Raw genomic sequence first — 17,748 nt, 5'->3', positions numbered from 1 at the left:
AATGACTGGTCGGCTCGCAGGCACTCATTCCGCGATGGCATTGATGAGTTGCTCTGATTGCAGGAGCAGCGTGCGGGTCTCTTCGTCATTCGCTGAGCTTTGCAGCGCTGTTGTCGAACATCAGCAGAGAACGAATTGACAGCGTCAAATCGAACCTTGCGTAGCTCGGCGCAGGATGAGATCGCGGTCATACTTGATGGCAGCCTGTTGGCTCTTACGAATCGTGCCTGGCATTGTATCAGCAAGCCCACGCCGTGCTGTACGAGCAGAGTTGAGACCTACCACCGACATGCATGACGCGAATGATGCAATCGACGCCCTTGAGCTGCCTTGTGAGCGTGAGGGCGGTCCAGACGAGCTGACAAGCCGATCGCGGCGTGCGCAAGATCATGATGTGGGTCGTCGGCGAGAGGTATTTGACGTTCAGACTTGAGCCTGCCTCCGCCCATCCTGCGTCGCCAAAATTGACCGAGAGTGCATCCCTGACGAGGCGCACGATGTCCGACTCGCTGAAGCTCGGGGCGTCGCTGTCTGGCGCGAAGATGAACTCTGCTAGCAAGTAGCGGTTCTTGAAGCGCATCCGCTACCTGCGCTGAAGATCGGCACTCGACACTGACGGTCTTACGAGATTTCGACGATTCTCGCGGCTTTCGCGTTGCTGCTATCCGTCGAGCACTCGTCAAGCTTCTGTTTCCTACCTATGCGCCTCAAATGCCTGCGAACAGCTGCTCCAGGAGGACCGCTGCAGCTAGCACGGAGATATGCCACAGCTCCTAACGACACATCCGAGCGACATGTCGTTCGGTCTATCAACGAGCTGTCCATCGTTCACGACGAGAAACGCAAAGAACTCAAAGCAGAGTTCAGCAAAGATATGCTAGCACGGCGTAGATTGGCCGTCACATGGGCTGAGCGCAAGACGCGCAAGTCGCCAAGCGCGGATGCCGCTTTTACGCCGTAAGCTCTTTGCCCTGAGCAACCGACGCGGGGCCTCAATCAGGCCAAAGCAGGCTACCGCTCGAGCGGCGTCGAATGTCAGATTCTTACTTGAGCTGGGATCTGCCTCTTGAGAGTGACGGCAAGCTGCTGGACGAATATATTGGGGCAGATTACCAAATTCGACTTGGTCGTCTGCTAGAAGATCTCGACACCTTGGCAGGCTGCGTCGCTTATCTGCACATTCTTCCAGATATCGCAAGCTTTGACGACTTGGACAAGTACGGTGTCTTCTTGGTGACGGCTGCAGTCGACAGAATCGACGCGCTCGAATCGGATCTTCTGTCAGATGGGCCAGAGGACTTGCGCATGTCTGGACATGTTTCGTACACCTCCAACTCTACGATGGAGATCTTCATGAAGCTTCAGTCGATAAGCGAAAGTCGTGGACACGCGAAGCAGCCTAAGACGCTGCTCGTGTCCCGCTTCACGATGGCTTGTCGCGACAAGGCGACCGGCCGAGCCAAGGCAATCCCCCAGCTCGTGACAGGCACATCCGACGAGGATACACTGCTCCGGCTGGGCCAGCAGCAGAGGGAGCGCAAGCAGCAGACCGCTCGTGCGGCACTGGACAAGCAGCCGCCTCGGAGCAGTGAAATAGACTTATTGCACCATCTTTTCTTGAAGAACGACATCTATGGTCCATCAGGCAGACTGCCGGCGAAAGCGATATGGATCAATGACACCCAGTTGGTCTCCAACACGATCACCCAGCCCGTCGATAGAAATGTCAACGCGACAATTTTCGGGGGCTATCTCATGAGGCTCGCCTACGAATTGGCGTACGCCACAGCTGTATTGTTTGCGCGTCAAAAGGTCTCGTTCCTAGCATTAGAGTCAGTGTATAGCTGGTTTGCATTCTTCAATGCTGATTCGATGGCAACCAGCGAGTTGATCTTTAAGCTGCCGGTCAACATTGGTGAATTGCTCAACTTAAAAGCTGCTGTCACCTTTGCAGCAGCAGAAGGACAGCATCGATCCTTCCAGGTCTCAGTGTTCGGTGTGCTGACCCGCATACCTGTGAGACACAGCTGATGTTTATGGTGTAGCCTCAACGACCAACTTGTCGACTCATCAGTCGCGCTCAACAAATACGTTCCATTTTAGCTTTAGTTGCGAGGAACCTCTCCAACGCTACGTGTTGCCGAGGCAGTACTGTAAGTCCGCCTATTCCGGATATTGCTTCCGCTTACTGTGTCCAGTGGACGCGATGGACTGGCTGGACGCAATGCGGCGCCGTGAGGCCGGACAGAGACTCCGGCGGATGATCCTGCCGTGAGAACGTAAGCAAGCCTCTGTCCATACAATCTATTCTAGCTTCAAGCAGTCAGGGCTGTCTGGCAGGGATCTACCGGTTGCGACTGCGCCCGCCTATACTCGGCAATGCTCCGGATATTTCGGCAGTCTCGCTTACAAATCGCTTTGAGTGGCCCAACGCCCTGAGCCAGGCTTCCCCGCGTTTCTTCGATCACTCGTGGTCAATCCGGGGTTTGATCGTGACTTCATGATCGGAAAAGCTAGTCGCAGCTCAGTGCCTTTCCCTGCTCTGCGTGACCTGCTACGGACGAGCTGTGCGGAAAAATGCATCAAGCGACCACTAAGTCCGATCGCTCGCTCGCATGGTCATCCCCCCGCGTCCTGCTTTCTCCTTACCCCAGATTCGTCTGCTCACTCGTTTCTAGCTGCGAATCGCTCACAACCGCTTGCTTCGAAGCGACTACTCCGACAAGCGCACATCGTCGGTACGTACACGCTCAGTCCGCGCACCTTGACGCCCACTAACATCCGCTCGATTGATGCAGCATCGTCCGCATCGATTCGCTAACACCGAAGACTCAGCAAGATGACTTCTCACAATCGTGTCGAGCTCACGCCGAGCACCATGGAGGTCGGAGTGGCCGTACGTTCATTGTCATCACCGGCCGCGAAATCTAGACTGACTCTCTTCGGGTTCAGGACGTGGTGCGCGAGCACGAGACCCCTCAGCATCACGTTGCTCAGCACCCCGCCGCGCCGGCTTGGCTGGTTCGCTGGGTGTGTGGTCCCTTGCTGCAGTCTTGCCAAACATACTGATGTATCGCTCGCAGGAGACAAACCGTCCTCGATTGCTCATGGAGTGCGCTGCCGAGTGCATCGGTGTCTTCTTCTACGTTTTCTGCGGTATCTCGGCTACAGCATCTTTCTACACCAGCACTGTCGCAAAGGTCGCCGGGTTCGGTAGCATCTTGAACATCGCCCTGTCTTATGCCGTCGGAATCGCGTTCGGTATTATTGTACGCGCCAAAGTCCACATCTCGTACAGGTCATCTGATCATATGTACAGGTTGCTGCGCCTACATCTGGTGGTCACTTGTCACCATGCTACACCATCGCATTTGTCATCTTTAAAGCAAGCTACGACGAGCAAATCGCTTTGACGCGCTGACATGCGCGTTACTTCTCAGGGCTTCCCGTTGAGAAAGGCTCCATTCTACATTCTCAGCCAGATCCTTGGCGCATTCATCGCGTCATTGTTCGTATACGGCGCTTACAAGGATCAGCTCCAACCAATCGCTACTGAGCTCCGTGCCCTGGGCGCCGTTGGCGAAGCATCCATCTACTCGACTGCCGGACCCGCCGGTGTTTTCGCTCTGTTCCCGAACCCAGAATCGAGCTTCGGAGCAGTTGCATTGGGAGAGGTACGTCAGTATATCTTGAACAATGGCGCCGAGCTCACTTTGCGCTGAACAGATCATTGCCAATGCCTTCATTGCCATCCTGGTCTTCTCAGTCCTTGATCCTAGCAATCCCTTCGTCTCATTCTCATCCGCGCCTATGCTCATCGGTCTTTCCTATTTCGTCTGCATTGTCGGCTTCGCAGAGAACGGGATCGCTCTTAACACTGCGCGTGATTTGGGTGGTCGCTTCGTCGCTGGCATTTTCTTCGGACGCCAGTCATTCCCAGCTCAATACTCCGCAATCGCTGCCCTCGTCAACATTCCGGCAACTATTGCCGGCGCTGCCGTGCAAGTGTTCATCCTCTCCGACTCTGCTCGTCCTCAGACCGTACAGGTAAGACCAGCTTCGAGAGCTTGAATTGCCATACTGATGTGGTCATACAGATTCCCGCCGATGAAGTGACCAGAGTCATTTCTAACAAGTCGACCGGCCCCAACAACTCGAATCATCTTTCCTCCGCTCAGAACGGCAACGGCAAGGCTCATGGTGTCAATGAGGGCGCAGCCCTCAAAGGCGGTAACATGACCGGCTATCTCACTGCAGAGGAGAAGGACGGCTTCCACCACGAACAGCGAAACTAATGGGAAAGTCCGAACGTAAGGATCGCACTACATGTTTTCAATCGAGTCTAGTCAGTTACGGGCATTGTAATGCAAACAGCAAATGCACTTGGTCATGCATCTATTACCTCCGATCGAACTCATGAGGCTCCACTAAAGCTTTTCGCTGCATGCACACTCACTCGTCTGGTGCACACTGCTTACACAAGCGGATTGCATGGCGAGACATTGTATACCAGCCACGAGCGGATTGAGCACCATGTTATGCGCGCTAGCGTCTCGCCTTCTGACGCTTGCCCGTGATGTTGATACCCGTGTTGCCGTGTTTTGCACGCTTGCCCGTCACTGCAGCAGCCATGGGCAGGTATGCAAATGGCTGTTGGCCATTCTTTGTGACGTCGCCACCGGCCCGCTTCGCCTTGAACTCTGAGCCCAGCTTAGTCGGCACAATCTTCCGTGCTTTCTTTTGCTTTGCGTCCATACCGAGGTCACGTAACTGCTGTTTGACTAGTTCTACGCCTCCTTCTCCAGGGTCCTCCACATCGTCGATGTGTCGCTTCTTGTTGAACTTGACCCTGCCTTTCGCATCATGGCGGTGACTGTCCTCGCCCCGCAAAGCCTCTATGTATGCTCCCACGCTATCCGTCGTGATTGGCTCTTCGCTGGCAGTCGCGTCACCCTCTGCAAAGACGAGCTTTCCGCTCCGCTTGTCCGTCGCAAAGGCTGGCGCTGCCGCTTTTCTCCGACGCGCCGGTTGCTGCACATTGCTGAGCTTAGAGCCAATCTCGTGATCGAGCAAATTGATGGGATCGTCATCTTCATCTTCTTGGTCAAGGAAGGTCCCGTGGGCCTGCACTGTCTTGTCGTGCGATCGCGACTGTTTAGCCTGCTTCTGAGCTCTACCCTTGCTGGGAGCCGCTGGCTCATCGCCCTCGCTGCCTTCGGCTTCGTCTTCACTACCGTGCAAAGCTTCGTCAAAGGCATTGCGAGCCTGTTGCTTGGGCGCATGCGTCTCTCCCTCGCTGTCCTCGCCGTCCTGTCGTGCCTCTACTGCTGCTGTCCGCTTCTTTTTCTCACGTTGTTGCCTCTTCTTGATGCTCGCGACCAGCTTACGGTCGTCATCGCCGGCGATATCTGCAATGGCATCCGCGCCAAATTTGCGAATCAGCCGCTCGAATATGTGACGAATATTGAGCTTGAAGTGATTTCGGTGCTCGTGTGACCATTTGAGCAAACTCGGTACAAGCGCTGGCAGATGCGGCTGTACTGTTACCAGCGGGAGACACACGAGGGAGACCTTGACGAAGCCGATTGCGGACTTGACAATCTCTCGATTGGCGGAAGACAGAAAGACGTTGCTTGTCTCTAGCAATTCGCCAAGCGTGTTGGACGTCAGCGATGCTGCATCGCACAATTTAGCTCATCCTTTATATGCCAGCAGGAACATACTGTGGAAGTCAAAGACGAGACGAGAGAGCGCTGTGATCGTAGCTGAGATCATATGGGGTGAGCTGCCCACAAGACCAGCCGCGACCATTGTGAAATACTCTTCGAGCGTGGCGGGCGCGTCTTCCGTCATTGCCGCGCTATCGTCGTCTTCATTGATGACAGGTCGCTTGACCGTACCGCCGGCCTGCATTTTGCGTCCGATGAGGACCAAGAGATCGTAAGCTGCTTCTCGTGTCTTCTCATTTGACTCTTTAGTGGCCAAGATGGCCTCGGGCAGCAGAGTCGGGACTGCATCAAGACGCGATGTAGGTAGCCGATTGACAAGCGCAGTCGTCAGTAAGATCCTGTCTGGCTTTGCCGCAGCAGGCGTCCGCGCAGCATTACTGTAGAGACGTGTGAGGAGCTCGTCGAGCTGAGCGAAGATCAGGGCGCTGCCAATAGTGGTCTCTGTCATTCGAGTAAGCAGGCGATATGCTTTCTTCTGCAGTGTGCCATCCGAGCAGCCAATACCAGCGTCTGACAGGGCTAGATCGAGCAAAGAGGCGCTAGTAGTCTGGTCGACAAAAGGGACCATTGCTACCAGCAAATCCATCATGGTATGCGCTGTGCTCTCGATTGCGGTTCCTGACGTCTTGTCGGTCCGCTTCTCCTGTTTGGCGAGCGCTTGCTTGAGCATTATCTGTACTCTTTGGCTAGTGTTGGCAAGATCAGACGAGCTAGAAATGGACAGATAGGTCGAGATGGCTTCGAGGATATAGTTTCTGTGCTCGCGCGGCGCTTTTGCAAAGACGTTGAACATGACGGCGAGCAGATTGCTCGAGTAGCTTGCTAGCAGGGCAAGATTCTGCTTACCCGCCGCTTGATCGACGCCAAAAGACTGCCTCAGTGTGTCTGGAGGAGCTTGAGATTGCGCCATTGACTGGTTGCGCTCGACCAGCAGCTGCAAACCCCGCAAGATCGGCGCACGCAGAGTGAGTTGAGTGTATAGCACATTGGACAGCAGTTCTCCAAGCTTCTTTGTAAAGCTAGTGTGTAAGTCTGTCGGCAGATCGCAATAGCCGGGGAAGAGCGCCCAGATCTGCTCGACAAGAGCTTCGTAGATCTTTGCACTGACGTCGCTCCCTTGGGCTTTGCCCGCCGCTTTCGCTGCTTGCTCGGCTTTGGACTTCTTGTCAAAGAGCGACTCTGATAAAGGTACGAAGAAATCGACAAAATGGCTGAGCTCAGTGTTCGCAATCTTATTACGCAGCAAAGGTAGGAGCCAGGCACGTCCCTCGGTGCCCGCGCTGCTGTCGACGTCAGCTAGGTCATCTTTGCATAATGACGCAACGCACTTATCCGGCTCGAGATTGAGGGGCAGGATGGCAAGGAGCCATTGAGGTCCGCAGACTTCGACTGCTATCGTGAGAACTTTCTCTGCCTGCTCTTTGAATTCGAAGGAAGTCGAAGCCCGCATGGCGCCGATCAGTCTGACATGATCCGAAAGATAGCGAGCCGCAGTGGGCTCTGCGCGCAACTGGCCTGCCTCGGGAGGAGGCCGTAGACGCAGTCGGGAGAAGAGAGCAGTGATCGTGTCTAGCAAATGAGGCATCGGCAGCCCTTGGAAGCGCATGCTGGTCAGGCTCTCTAGCGTCAGCTTCGCGATTTGCGGTAGCGGCGCGTCAGCTTTGCTGTTGGCCAAAATATCTGAATCGCTAAAGGCGTAGCGAGTCAAGGCGATCAGTGTTGATGCAGCAGCTTGCCTGACGGGCAGGCTTTCCGAGAGGAGATAGCCCTGCAGTCCTGCATAATTTGAGTATAGAATTGCGCTGCAGGCTTCGGGCTGGAAGCGGGCAAAGGCGACAAAGCCGTGCTCTACAGCGGCCAGCCAGCCAGGCAAGATGCGGTCATCCCGGTCGGACGGACGCGATGCTAAGACGCCGAGCAGCGTATCTGCCACTTTGCCTTCTTCGAAAGACTCGCTTGACTTTGTAAACAACTCCTCGAGCACGTCAAAGGCTGCGGTGGCGAGGAAAGCATTTTCGCCTGCGGTCTTGGGTACGGCGAGACAGATAGCACACAATCGTTGCATCGCCTGATGGTTCGCGCGTCAGAGCATGCGCGGTAGGGCGATAACAGACTCACAGAAGTAGGCCAGGAGCCGCCGAGATGCTTGATGAATACGAGCAGAGCGATACACCGGGCATCGCTTTCCTTGTTTGCATCTTTGTTCTTGCCCTTGCCTTTTTGCGCTCGAATGTGGCCTTCGAGTGCGCTCAGAGCCCAGTCGGCAACACGGTCTCCATAAGGATGGGTGACAGAGGGTGGCGGGGGCGATTTGATGATGGTTGTGACCGTTTCTTGTGCCTTGCGACGCACTTTGGGCCTCTGATCGATCAGGATGGGTAAGAGACGAGCAAAGTATTGCACTGAAGCAGCTTGCGAGAGCTGTTGCAGCGAGAGTGAGGCATAGAGCGACTGTACGATCGTAAGCGTTGATTTGATGATGGGAGCATCGTCGAGCTTGATTTGGCTCAGCAGGCTAAGCAGAACAAAGGCGTTGCTCTGCAGCGTCGCTCGTGGTAGGTGAGGTACAATGAGCGCAAGCAGATAGAGCACTGCTGCCTTGTGTTCCTCATCGCTCGTGCTCTGCTCGGCCAGGAGCTTTTGCAGTGTGCCGGTCAGAGCGACATAGTAGGCTGTCTCGCTCGGTCTCGACGGGCCGGCAGACGGGGAAGCGGCGGACAGTGTCTGCTCTATAGCTTCCAGCACGATTGCCGGCTTCTTCTGCGCTGGCACCTGTGAGGTCGTCTGCAGACGTACCTTGTCGAGCGACTGCTCCAGCGAACCCTCCATCTTTGTGAGCGCTTCACACAAATTTTGCCTTGATATTGTGAAGTTAGCGGGGCAGCAGAGCTGTGCTGATCGTGAGAGTTCGCCGATGCGACAGGGCCCTGACAGGACAAGCTTGACTCCGTCTATCGTCAGCCGTAGAATGGCTCCATGCTCCGCCTAGGCACACGCTTGCGCAACTGTAGGTCAAGCACGCAAGCCAGTCCTCTTGCATTCGTGTTGCAAGCGGAACATCGGGTGGTCAGGAAGCCCTGGCAACGCTCTCGTTCGACAGGCGAGCCCGGGTCAGACAGCGTCAGCTCGAGTCACTACACTACGACTGAACAGCTAGAAGCTCTGCCAGCGTCAGACTTCTTGCAGAAAGACGGGAGAGATAGATCGCACATCCGTACAGAAGCCGAGCTCCTCCAGTCCGTCCCTCGATTTAGGACAGTCACACGACAGGAACACCGAGCCCGAATAGAATCCTTGCAACGACCTACAGCTCCGATAGATACGATGGGTGCCGTCGTCAAGCCGGGTGGACCGGTCAAGACGAACGACCGCATCAAAGCGCTTAGATCACTCCTCGCTCAGCACGCCCTGACCGCATAGTGCGCTTGCTCCTCCCCTTGACGCAGCCTCGCTGAACGGATCGCATGGCTGGTAGTGTTGTGCCTGCGGAAGATGCTCATGCAAGCGAGTACAGCTGCGCGGCAGACAAGCGCCGTGAATTCATCTCTGGCTTCTCGGGCTCCGCGGGCACCGTCGTCGTCACCGAGAAGGAGGCCTGTCTCTTCACAGATGGCCGATACTTCCTACAGGCATCTCAACAGCTCGATACAGACTGGACGCTCATGCGATCAGGCGAGCCCGGTGAGTGGTTTCCTTGCTGCCTGACGACGGACCACTCATGCTCGTGTAGATGTACCGACATGGCAGGAATATCTGGGAAAGGTCCGCTATCGACACTAATGATGACGATCTGCGCTGATTCACTCGTACAAAGCTACCGCCAAACGCTCAAGTCGGCATCGACCCAACACTGATCTCGGCCGGCAAGTGCTGACCTCTCTGTCCGCGCACTCGCCTGACCACTTGTGCGCTGCAGCGGACGCAAAGACAATCTCGGCCTCGCTCACATCAAAGTCCTCGCAGCTCGTGTCCCTCGCTAAGAATTTGGTGGACGAGCTGTGGACAGACCGCCCTCAGCGACCGGAGAACCCATTGACGGTCATCCCAGATAGCTTAGCAGGACGCTCAGCGGCCGAAAAGATTGCCAACATGCGCAAAGATCTCGAGAAGCGAAAAGCAGACGCACTCGTCGTGAGCATGCTCGATGAAGTAGCTTGCAAGTCGAGCCCTTGTCCCTCTGCCTTTAGGCTTATCGCCGTCGAGCAGGGCTGTTCAATCTGCGAGGCTCGGACATTCCTTACAACCCAGTCTTCTTTGCCTACGCGCTCGTCACACCGAGCGAGGTCTCGCTCTTTGTCGATGCAGACAAGGTGCCCGAAGAGGTCAAGCATGAGTTGCCCACTGAAGTCTCTATTCGACCCTACGATGAGATCTTCAGCCGACTCGAAGGTCTCGCATCCAGCTTGCGGGAAGGTGCCAAGGTGCGCCCGGCTCATCTGGCATCGAGCACTGCTGATCTAGGTCACTAGGTCGTGATTGGCAATAAGACATCGCTTGCCTTGGCGACAGCTGCCGGTACTCAGAATGTGGATATCGTCCAGTCGCCAATCGCAGAAGCAAAGGCGATCAAGAATGAGGTAGAGCTCGAGGGGTTCAGGGAGTCGCACATTCGCGACGGCGCAGCGCTCGTCGCTTACTTCGCCTGGCTCGAGGAACAGCTTGCATCTGGCGCTGAGCTCAAGGAGTCGGCAGCTGCAGATAAGCTAGAAGATCTGCGTTCGAAGCTGCCGCGCTATAAAGGCCTATCCTTTACGACCATCTCGTCTACGGGGCCAAATGCTGCCATCATTCATTATTCGCCCGATCCTGAGAGCTGCGCAACGATCGACAAGGACCAAATCTACCTCTGCGACTCGGGTGCTCAGGTGCGCAACGTTAACAAATCGCTAGGCTCCGCTCATAGAGATCCTTGCAGTTCGAGGACGGCACCACAGATGTCACGCGAACGCTCCACTTCGGTAAAGCAACCGATGAAGAACGTCATGCTTTTACGCGCGTATTACAAGGTCATATCTCCATCGACAGTGCCGTCTTCCCAAAAGGCACCACCGGCTATGTACTCGATGCCTTCGCGCGTCGTGCGCTTTGGGCAGACGGTCTTGGTCGGTCACGCGCCCTCTCCTCGCATCTCCGCTGACGCATTTCTCAGACTACCGCCATGGCACCGGTCACGGTGTTGGCCATGGTACGTCTCCGCACTTCCTGATGCACACCCGCTAATGATTTTTGCAGCACTCAATGTGCACGAAGGACCCGCCGGCATCGGCACCCGCCTTGCTTACAACGAGACCGCTCTCAAAGCTGGCATGGTCTTGTCAAATGGTGCGTTCCCGCATCCACGCACCCATCATGCTAGCAAAGCTCATGAGTCCAGCAGAACCCGGCTTTTACAAAGATGGCTCATTCGGCATTCGAATAGAGAATCTCGTTATAGTCAAAGACGTCAAGGCAAGGTACAATTTCGGCAATAAAGGGTCTCTCGGCTTTGAGCGCATCACAATGGTCAGAACCACGCGTCATCAGCATGTTCGCTGCTGACGCCCCATATACAACAGTGTCCCATTCAGACGAGTCTGATCGACAAGAGCTTGCTGACACCGCAAGAGGTTCAGTGGGTCAATGAATATCATAAGGAGGTACTGGAGAAGCTTTCGCCGCTCCTTAAGGACAGCGATCCTCGCGCATACAAGTGGCTGCAGAGAGAGACAAAGCCATTTTGATCCGTTAATGCAATGTAACTACATGATGACGCATTCCTTCTCTGCATCCTGGCGCGTTGGCTTGGCCGTGCGACCCTGCTTACCAGCTCGTTGCTGCGTGCCGAGCTTCTTGAGCTCTGTGAGTCTCTGCATAGCTCGCTTGTTGTTTTGAGCTGCGCAATGCGAAGATTAGCCTCGTGTTCGAGTGGTATGCATCCCGAGACTTGCCTGCTGCACGCATATACCAGCGCCTCGCCTCGTCCTGATCTGGCTTCACCCCAATGCCCATCTGCGAGCACTTGAGCTTGAGATTGCTGATCTTGTGAATAGCTTACCTCGTGATAGTATGCGCATGCAAATTCGGCCTTTGGCAAGCCTTTATTTGCAGCTCGTCTAGCCCACAGATAGGCTTCAGTGTCGCTTTGCTGAAGCACACCATCCGAGCCGGTGAGATACCAGCCAGATAGTGCTAGCTCTGACTCGGGGTCGTTGCGTTCAGCAGCACGTGTATACCAAGCGATCGAGCGTCGAGGATCGACAGGACACCCAAGCGCGCCGAACTCGTAGCATGAGCCAAGCTTGTACTGTGACGGAGGGTAGCCAAGCTGAGCAGCTTGCGAAAAGCATTCACGAGCAGAAAGCTCATTGTAGAGACCGGGGGTATCGCCTTTGAGTGGTATGCGAGAGTAAAGCAAGCCAAGTTCGTGCAGCGCGTGAGGGTTATCTTCATCCGCTTGTGCTGCTGATCTTCGAAGCCAAGCGAGGGCATCGCGGAGGTTGCGAGGCTGTCCGAGCAGACCGTTAAGTAAGATCATGCCGAGCTTGTACATGGCCGCCGTGTCTCCAAGCGCGCAGGCCTTGCGATAGAAGAGAACGGCTCGATTGGGGTCTTTGCGCGTGCCTGCTCCCACTTCATTGCAGACTGCTGTGCGATATGTTGCTGCAGGATGGTTCTGCTTCGACGCCTGTACGTAGAGGTTGTAGGCCTTTTCCATGTCGACTTGCAATCCAAGCGAACCGTTGCCAAGACAATTTGCAAGAAAAAACTGGGCATCCGCGTAGGCCGTCTTGCTGACGCCCGTGCCTTGCGTAGCAAGCTTCTTGATGAGTTTGAGTGACTCTGCAAGCAATGCGTCTCGATACTTCTTGTTGTTCTTCATGTCATCTCGATCCTTTGAGCCTGCTCTCGCTATGCGGCGCGCAGCTTCGATGAGATATTTCGCAAAATTGAACTGCGCTTCAGGATCAGGATCTGCCTTGATGCGATTTCTGTATTCGTCAATGGACTGCTTGGTGACAGGGGCAAGAGTCTGCTGACTTGCTGGTCGCCGTGATGCTGGCGCCTGGGCGGGTGGAGGCGGAGGCATCACCCCATAGCCAGCAGGCGCTTGTCTGACTGGTCCGCTACCTGGCGGAGGCAGCCCGGTCCGGAGCGATGATGCAGAGGCTGCGCTGCGCAACATAGCAGGATGCATGGGCTGACCTGAAGGGCCGAGATGACTCATTGCAGGATTAAACACAGGCATCGACATCTGCTCTGTGGACGGCTGGTAGTATTGGTTCTGCTGTTGGTGTGGCATGAAAGCCTGTTGCATCGGTTGAGGAGAATATGGACCCGGTCCGCTACCGTTCTTGACCATGTTCTGCGATTGGCCATTGTAGGGTGCTCGACTGGGACCTGCCATGGGCGTCTGCTGGCCGGAGTAGGGGCGTTCCTGCTGCTGGGAGTAGCCATAGCTGTCGTGGGGATGACGTGGCTGCGGTCGAGGCAGGCTCTGCGCGCTCATGCTGCTCATCGTTCGCAGTCGTCGAGAGTGCTGCGCATCGTATACCTCTCCATCCTCGTCCTGCGCTACGGTAGGCGTTGCACTCGATCGGTAGTCTGCAAGACGAGGCTGATACGTTGAGTTCAGTGTCGAACCGCCGACGGTGCCCTCGTCGCTCGCGTTCCAACTCGTATGGTCATAAGGCAGTCCCGAATTTGTGCTTGCTGTGCTATCAGAACGGCGAAACTGGTCTCTCTGTGCTCGCTCTGCATCACCTCGTGGCACAGTCAGCGTGGCTTCAGCAGGATCTTGATCGTCTGGGAAAGGCGTGTCGCCGTAGCTCGGCGGTGGTGCCTCGTCGACGGGCGAGAGATCGTCTTCTGCCAGCCCGAGATTGTGACGCTGTGTACTGCTGTTGCTGGATCGGGAGCTGTCCGCGCTGTGTCGCTGGCCAGAGACGAGTTGCGCGGTGGGCAAGCTAGCGTCATGATGGCCGGATTGATTAGGAGGTAGATTAGGCAGTCGCGGTCTTGTCTGTGTGCGATCGCGGTCAGCTGAGGAGCCTTGCAGGCCACGATCTGTCGAGGATCCCAGTGCGGCGCGATCAAAGTCCATCGCGAGATCGTCCAGATTAGGTATCTGGTCCTCCGTTGGCTCTTTGGCGAGATTTGGCGAGGAATAGTTGTAATGTCTTGTTTCTGTGGCAGTCCCAAACATCAAAAGAGGCTCCAAGCGGCAGCCTGCAAAGCACTTGCCTGTCCAAGGGTGCTGCGCGGGGTGTTCAGAGTGAGCAGACCAGCGCTCTCTGGGATCGTAGGCCATCGAGTCTGGTCTTTCCATGCTAGGAGAGGCAGTCGGAGCAGTCAGACGATGAGGCTGGAGACCGTCTCGTTGCTTGTGCCTGTCTTGCTCGAGCGAGTAGGTCGAGCTAGCTCCAGAGTCTCTGTAAGTCTGTCTTGGCGGACGAGGCTCGAGATCAAATTCGCTCTCGCCAAAGCGTGTGTCAAAGGTGAGCATGGGCAAGTGCTGCCCGCTTGGTTCTGACCTCATGCCGCCCAGCCTGCCGTGTCGTGCTTGATGAGGCGCCTCGAGTGGTCGGTGTTGTGTCCTCGTATGATTGGCACTTTGTTTGGTCACAACTGGCTGTGAGCGTCAGCTGAGCCTGTCAGACGCGAGCCATGATGCTCCGCTGGCTGCTTGTGGGTGACAGTTGTGCTCTACAAGCCTTACCAGCCGACAACCTGGCTGTCAATCTCTATCGGACGACGACGTCACGCCGGCAATTTCCAGCAAAGCGAGCGCGCGCCTAAGCCAACGTCAGCCCTGCGCCCGCTCAGCCGCGAGTGGTCATCATTGCAGCACCTAGACGAGGCCGGCCGCACGGACGAACATCTCGACCCGCCAGGAGGATCATAGCGCATCTTCTCCCGATGCGACCGTGCGCAAAGTGAACACCTGCACGATCTCGGGCAGCAGCGAGTTGACGACAGCTCGGCAAGTCATCACAGCAAGATGATGGGCATCTTTGCCCGCAAGACTGCCAACGCCAAGTCACCCTCTGAGCTCGTCCGCACGCTGCGGGACATCCTCATCAGGCTAGCTCAGCTTGATCCTCCGCCGCCCAATTATCAGCCTAGCGCGCGTTCGACGACCCTCGAGCATGTCCCTGTCCTCAACACGTCTCCTGCCGCGACTGAACTCAGGCGGGAAGCATCAAAGACGCTCACCGCCATCCGTGCTGTTCTCTATGGCGAATCAGGTGCCTTGCAATGAACAATATGCAGTGCGCATGGGTCGCTAATGCTTTCCTGGTGATAGATCAGGAGCCATCCACCCAGGCACTCGCCGAGCTGGCCAATGAAGCCTATTCCAACGATATCTTTTATCTCCTTCTACTCCACATGGGCAGTCTCGAGTTTGAGGTCGGCCACACGCTGCACTGAAGCTGCGCAAGGCTGATCCCGCAGCATGACAACAGGCTAGAAAAGATGTAGCCCAGATCTTCAGTCATCTATTGCGGCGGCAGATTGGCGAGAGACTACCGACGGTAGAGACGCTCAGGACAAAGCCAGAGGTCATCCGAGCAGCCATGAACGGGTCAGTCTGTATTGGCAGAGCCACCTGCTAGCTCTGACTGTCGTGCAGGTACCGACAACCGGAGATTGCCCTCAATACAGGCATGATACTTCGGGAGATGATCAGACATGAGCCGCTGGCGAAGATGTTGCTCTATTCTGACCAATTTTACGACTTTATTGGCTACATCGAGCGGACGACGTTTGGCATTGCATGCGATGCCATGCTCAACTTCAAGGATACGCTCACAAAACACAAGGAGATCGTGGCAGAGTATCTCGACGCGCACTATGACGAGGTAGGTCCATCTATTCATTATTCATACACAAGAACAAGGCACGTCTTGACATGCAAGACAGTTCTTTGGGCATTACCAGACCCTCATCGATTCCGACAATTACGTCACCCAGAGGCAATCGATCAAGCTTCTCGGTGACCTGTTGCTGGATAAGAAGAACTACAAGATCATGATACGATATGTCTCTTCCGAGGACAATCTCAAGACAATGATGAACCTCTTACGGCATCGCTCAAAGAACATCCAATTCGAGGCCTTTCACGTCTTCAAGGTGAGCCGATCTAGCCGCTACGCTTGCATGAGAAGCCAATATAACTTGCAGGTGTTTGCGGCAAATCCGAGCAAACCACCAAAGATCGCCAACATCCTCAAGCGAAACAAGGACGGCCTCATTGTGTTCCTGCGAAATTTCCGCAACGATACCCAGGACCCGCAGTTCATTGACGAGAAGCAGTATCTCTTGCAGAGCATTCAAGCGCTCTAGCCTAGACGTGGCTCCCTTCGCCAATACATCTATCGCATCTCGCAGGCACGCTCGCAACTACTCTGTTGTATGCATCCCAATCGTGACAACAACACCTGTACAGATCTAGCCTGCTCATCTTCGTCTATCGTTGTAGCGAGCAGACGTATCCCAAGCCTGACGACGCTCACGGTCTTCGTCGTTCCACCGCCGAGCTTGCACGTTCTTGGCTAGCCTCGTTTCGAGCTTATTCCACTGGTCTGAGTACCCCCGCTCACTTGCTGGCGTAGACGTTACCGAACGGCCGGTCTTGGCCTGAATGAGCGCCATGGCTCTTTCTCGCTCTGCTTTCTCCCTCCGACTTGCTTCGGATTGCTGGTCCTGCCGAGCGAGTGGCTTGGGTGGCGGTGGTGCCGGTGCATATGCATCTTCATTCTCATCTCCGTCCGGATCTGCAGGCTTCGCTCTGCTCGCTGGTGGCGAGGGGCTCACGCTCGACCGCCTCGTCCGCCCTCGCTGTTTCGGTCGAAGCAACGGCATCTCCAGTAAACCCGGTTTGAGAGATCGTGCAGTCGTACCGAAGGGGTCCTGCTTTGCCTGCTCCTTGGCAGCAATGATCTCATCGCGTCTCTGCAGGAAGTGATTGACAAGCGATAGTGGGTCCGAAGTACGTTTGCTCTCGCCGTCTTTGTAAGCTAGCTCGAGCTTCTGCTCATCCGTTCTACGACGCTCCTCGCCGCTGAGCAAATCCTTTGTGGTGTACCAAGGCTGTAGCTCCTTGGCGGGTCGGCCGAGGTACATTGTCGTCTGAGCATCCCATTTCTCTTGCTCCTTGCGCTTGTCAGCTTCGCGCCTGGGATTGTTGCCCAGTTGCGCCGGCAGCGTCTGTTCAGCTAGATGAGGATGTAGACAAGGGCAGCAATAGGGAGAGACGCACGCCGCCACGCTCGAGATCAGCCCAGAAATTGAGATGGCCATCCGTGTCGATGCTCGATTGTTTTGCTGCTTCCGCTTCGGGCCTGACGATGGTCACTCGAGCTGTCTCGTCAGGCTGATCGCTCTTGCCAGCCAATTGCCTTTCCAGAGCCTCCAGACCAGGCTCTCGCTCCTTGGCCTTGCCTTTGGCTTTCTTCCGCAAGAGTGCGATTCGAGCTTCAGAATCCTACCGGGCGTCCTGTCAGCCGCTGAATAGCTCGAGAATATCACAGCGCACAGCCAGGAGCATGCGCTGCTCTTCGCCGGCCTCCTTGAGTCGTGCAGCCTCTTCATCTCGTTGGACTCGTTCGATGTTGTCTCGTCGGTCTGTGTGAAGCTTTGACTTGGCTAAGGCACATTTCGACACGGGCGAGCTTACAAGGATGGTAGCTCTTGTGATGAGCTATGTTGAGCTTGCCCATCTTGGCCTCGCGGTCGGGTTACCGCAGCGCCGGCGTTGCTCGTCACGCGACAGAATTGTCTTCGGAGGACTCTCATATTAATGATGATGTCACCTCTCCTTCTTTCTTCACCTCTCATCGTATCCGACTAACTTGAGACGGACCGCTGCACTCTCACCAATGATCCAAGGGGCCATGACGCTTTGTCGCCAAGCCACAGCCTGAAGCGCCTGTCCTGTCGCCAAGCTTACTTGCGTTTCTTTGCGCACCTGTTCTGCGCAATTCGGGCGACATGAACTTGCGCGCAAGTCCTTTGCTACTTCTCTGCTTGATACTCCTGT

At 55.6% G+C, this 17,748-nt stretch overlaps 8 protein-coding genes across 8 annotated transcripts; 4 read left to right on the top strand and 4 right to left on the bottom strand.

Annotated features, from left to right (window-relative positions):
• Positions 1 to 24: 24 nt before the first annotated feature.
• Positions 25 to 580, bottom strand: L969DRAFT_44369 (uncharacterized protein; the record flags this gene model as incomplete). The annotated part of the gene is made up of 3 exons (XM_014715862.1): positions 25 to 107; positions 156 to 227; positions 283 to 580. The coding sequence occupies 3 exons, from the start codon at positions 578 to 580 to the stop codon at positions 25 to 27; spliced, it is 453 nt and encodes a 150-aa protein (XP_014571348.1).
• Positions 581 to 700: 120 nt separating this feature from the next.
• L969DRAFT_92191 (uncharacterized protein) lies at positions 701 to 2,821 on the top strand (the record flags this gene model as incomplete). The annotated part of the gene is made up of 7 exons (XM_014715861.1): positions 701 to 957; positions 1,011 to 1,832; positions 1,884 to 1,996; positions 2,046 to 2,153; positions 2,341 to 2,484; positions 2,655 to 2,738; positions 2,799 to 2,821. 7 exons carry the CDS (start codon positions 701 to 703, stop codon positions 2,819 to 2,821), a joined length of 1,551 nt encoding a protein of 516 aa, XP_014571347.1.
• A 57-nt stretch (positions 2,822 to 2,878) lies between these two features.
• L969DRAFT_92190 (uncharacterized protein) lies at positions 2,879 to 4,295 on the top strand (the record flags this gene model as incomplete). Its single annotated transcript, XM_014715860.1, has 7 exons — positions 2,879 to 2,896; positions 2,953 to 3,030; positions 3,084 to 3,269; positions 3,320 to 3,385; positions 3,441 to 3,674; positions 3,727 to 4,047; positions 4,098 to 4,295. 7 exons carry the CDS (start codon positions 2,879 to 2,881, stop codon positions 4,293 to 4,295), a joined length of 1,101 nt encoding a protein of 366 aa, XP_014571346.1.
• Positions 4,296 to 4,444: 149 nt separating this feature from the next.
• L969DRAFT_57619 (uncharacterized protein) lies at positions 4,445 to 8,576 on the bottom strand. Its single transcript, XM_014715859.1, has 4 exons — positions 7,848 to 8,576; positions 7,058 to 7,797; positions 5,724 to 7,009; positions 4,445 to 5,675 (listed from the first exon to the last, which is right to left on the bottom strand). The coding sequence occupies exons 1-4, from the start codon at positions 8,556 to 8,558 to the stop codon at positions 4,546 to 4,548; spliced, it is 3,867 nt and encodes a 1,288-aa protein (XP_014571345.1). The 5' UTR covers positions 8,559 to 8,576; the 3' UTR covers positions 4,445 to 4,545.
• Positions 8,577 to 8,636: 60 nt separating this feature from the next.
• L969DRAFT_84646 (uncharacterized protein) lies at positions 8,637 to 11,454 on the top strand. The gene is made up of 12 exons (XM_014715858.1): positions 8,637 to 9,148; positions 9,205 to 9,410; positions 9,460 to 9,491; positions 9,544 to 9,592; positions 9,646 to 9,885; positions 9,936 to 10,150; positions 10,199 to 10,594; positions 10,645 to 10,831; positions 10,879 to 10,914; positions 10,962 to 11,051; positions 11,107 to 11,231; positions 11,285 to 11,454. Exons 1-12 carry the CDS (start codon positions 8,706 to 8,708, stop codon positions 11,447 to 11,449), a joined length of 2,184 nt encoding a protein of 727 aa, XP_014571344.1. The 5' UTR covers positions 8,637 to 8,705; the 3' UTR covers positions 11,450 to 11,454.
• L969DRAFT_172298 (uncharacterized protein) lies at positions 11,239 to 14,486 on the bottom strand. The gene is made up of 4 exons (XM_014715857.1): positions 13,950 to 14,486; positions 11,764 to 13,892; positions 11,657 to 11,717; positions 11,239 to 11,601 (listed from the first exon to the last, which is right to left on the bottom strand). Exons 1-4 carry the CDS (start codon positions 14,242 to 14,244, stop codon positions 11,468 to 11,470), a joined length of 2,619 nt encoding a protein of 872 aa, XP_014571343.1. The 5' UTR covers positions 14,245 to 14,486; the 3' UTR covers positions 11,239 to 11,467.
• Positions 14,487 to 14,504: 18 nt separating this feature from the next.
• L969DRAFT_101198 (uncharacterized protein) lies at positions 14,505 to 16,052 on the top strand (the record flags this gene model as incomplete). Its single annotated transcript, XM_014715856.1, has 6 exons — positions 14,505 to 14,953; positions 15,013 to 15,116; positions 15,173 to 15,291; positions 15,340 to 15,568; positions 15,630 to 15,839; positions 15,891 to 16,052. The coding sequence occupies exons 1-6, from the start codon at positions 14,707 to 14,709 to the stop codon at positions 16,050 to 16,052; spliced, it is 1,071 nt and encodes a 356-aa protein (XP_014571342.1). The 5' UTR covers positions 14,505 to 14,706.
• A 114-nt stretch (positions 16,053 to 16,166) lies between these two features.
• L969DRAFT_42785 (uncharacterized protein) lies at positions 16,167 to 17,428 on the bottom strand (the record flags this gene model as incomplete). The annotated part of the gene is made up of 4 exons (XM_014715855.1): positions 16,167 to 16,916; positions 16,969 to 17,160; positions 17,245 to 17,333; positions 17,386 to 17,428. The coding sequence occupies 4 exons, from the start codon at positions 17,426 to 17,428 to the stop codon at positions 16,167 to 16,169; spliced, it is 1,074 nt and encodes a 357-aa protein (XP_014571341.1).
• Between the last annotated feature and the right edge of the window lie 320 nt (positions 17,429 to 17,748).

This window comes from Mixia osmundae (assembly GCF_000708205.1).
Source record: "Mixia osmundae IAM 14324 unplaced genomic scaffold scaffold_1, whole genome shotgun sequence".
NCBI classification, from domain to species: Eukaryota; Fungi; Basidiomycota; class Mixiomycetes; order Mixiales; family Mixiaceae; genus Mixia; species Mixia osmundae.
Note: the sequence above shows the minus strand (reverse complement) of the source record. Positions and strands in the feature narration are given on the sequence as shown.

What these genes read in the sequence shown, in the direction of transcription:
- L969DRAFT_84646 (XM_014715858.1), top strand. Translation starts at nt 8,706, where the DNA reads ATGCTCCGCCTAGGCACACGCTTGCGCAACTGTAGGTCAAGCACGCAA. An exon ending in CATGCTCGATGAAGTAGCTT is followed by an intron (nt 9,886 to 9,935) that starts GCAAGTCGAGCC and finishes GCCGTCGAGCAG; the next exon opens with GGCTGTTCAATCTGCGAGGC. An exon ending in GCTTGCGGGAAGGTGCCAAG is followed by an intron (nt 10,151 to 10,198) that starts GTGCGCCCGGCT and finishes CTAGGTCACTAG; the next exon opens with GTCGTGATTGGCAATAAGAC.
- L969DRAFT_57619 (XM_014715859.1), bottom strand. Translation starts at nt 8,558, where the DNA reads ATGGAGGGTTCGCTGGAGCAGTCGCTCGACAAGGTACGTCTGCAGACG. An exon ending in CTCAATCTCGAGCCGGATAA is followed by an intron (nt 7,010 to 7,057) that starts GTGCGTTGCGTC and finishes CGTCGACAGCAG; the next exon opens with CGCGGGCACCGAGGGACGTG. An exon ending in TCTCGTCTTTGACTTCCACA is followed by an intron (nt 5,676 to 5,723) that starts GTATGTTCCTGC and finishes TGTGCGATGCAG; the next exon opens with CATCGCTGACGTCCAACACG.
- L969DRAFT_172298 (XM_014715857.1), bottom strand. Translation starts at nt 14,244, where the DNA reads ATGAGGTCAGAACCAAGCGGGCAGCACTTGCCCATGCTCACCTTTGAC. An exon ending in CGCGCAGCACCCTTGGACAG is followed by an intron (nt 13,893 to 13,949) that starts GCAAGTGCTTTG and finishes GGACTGCCACAG; the next exon opens with AAACAAGACATTACAACTAT. An exon ending in CTGGTATATGCGTGCAGCAG is followed by an intron (nt 11,602 to 11,656) that starts GCAAGTCTCGGG and finishes CGCATTGCGCAG; the next exon opens with CTCAAAACAACAAGCGAGCT.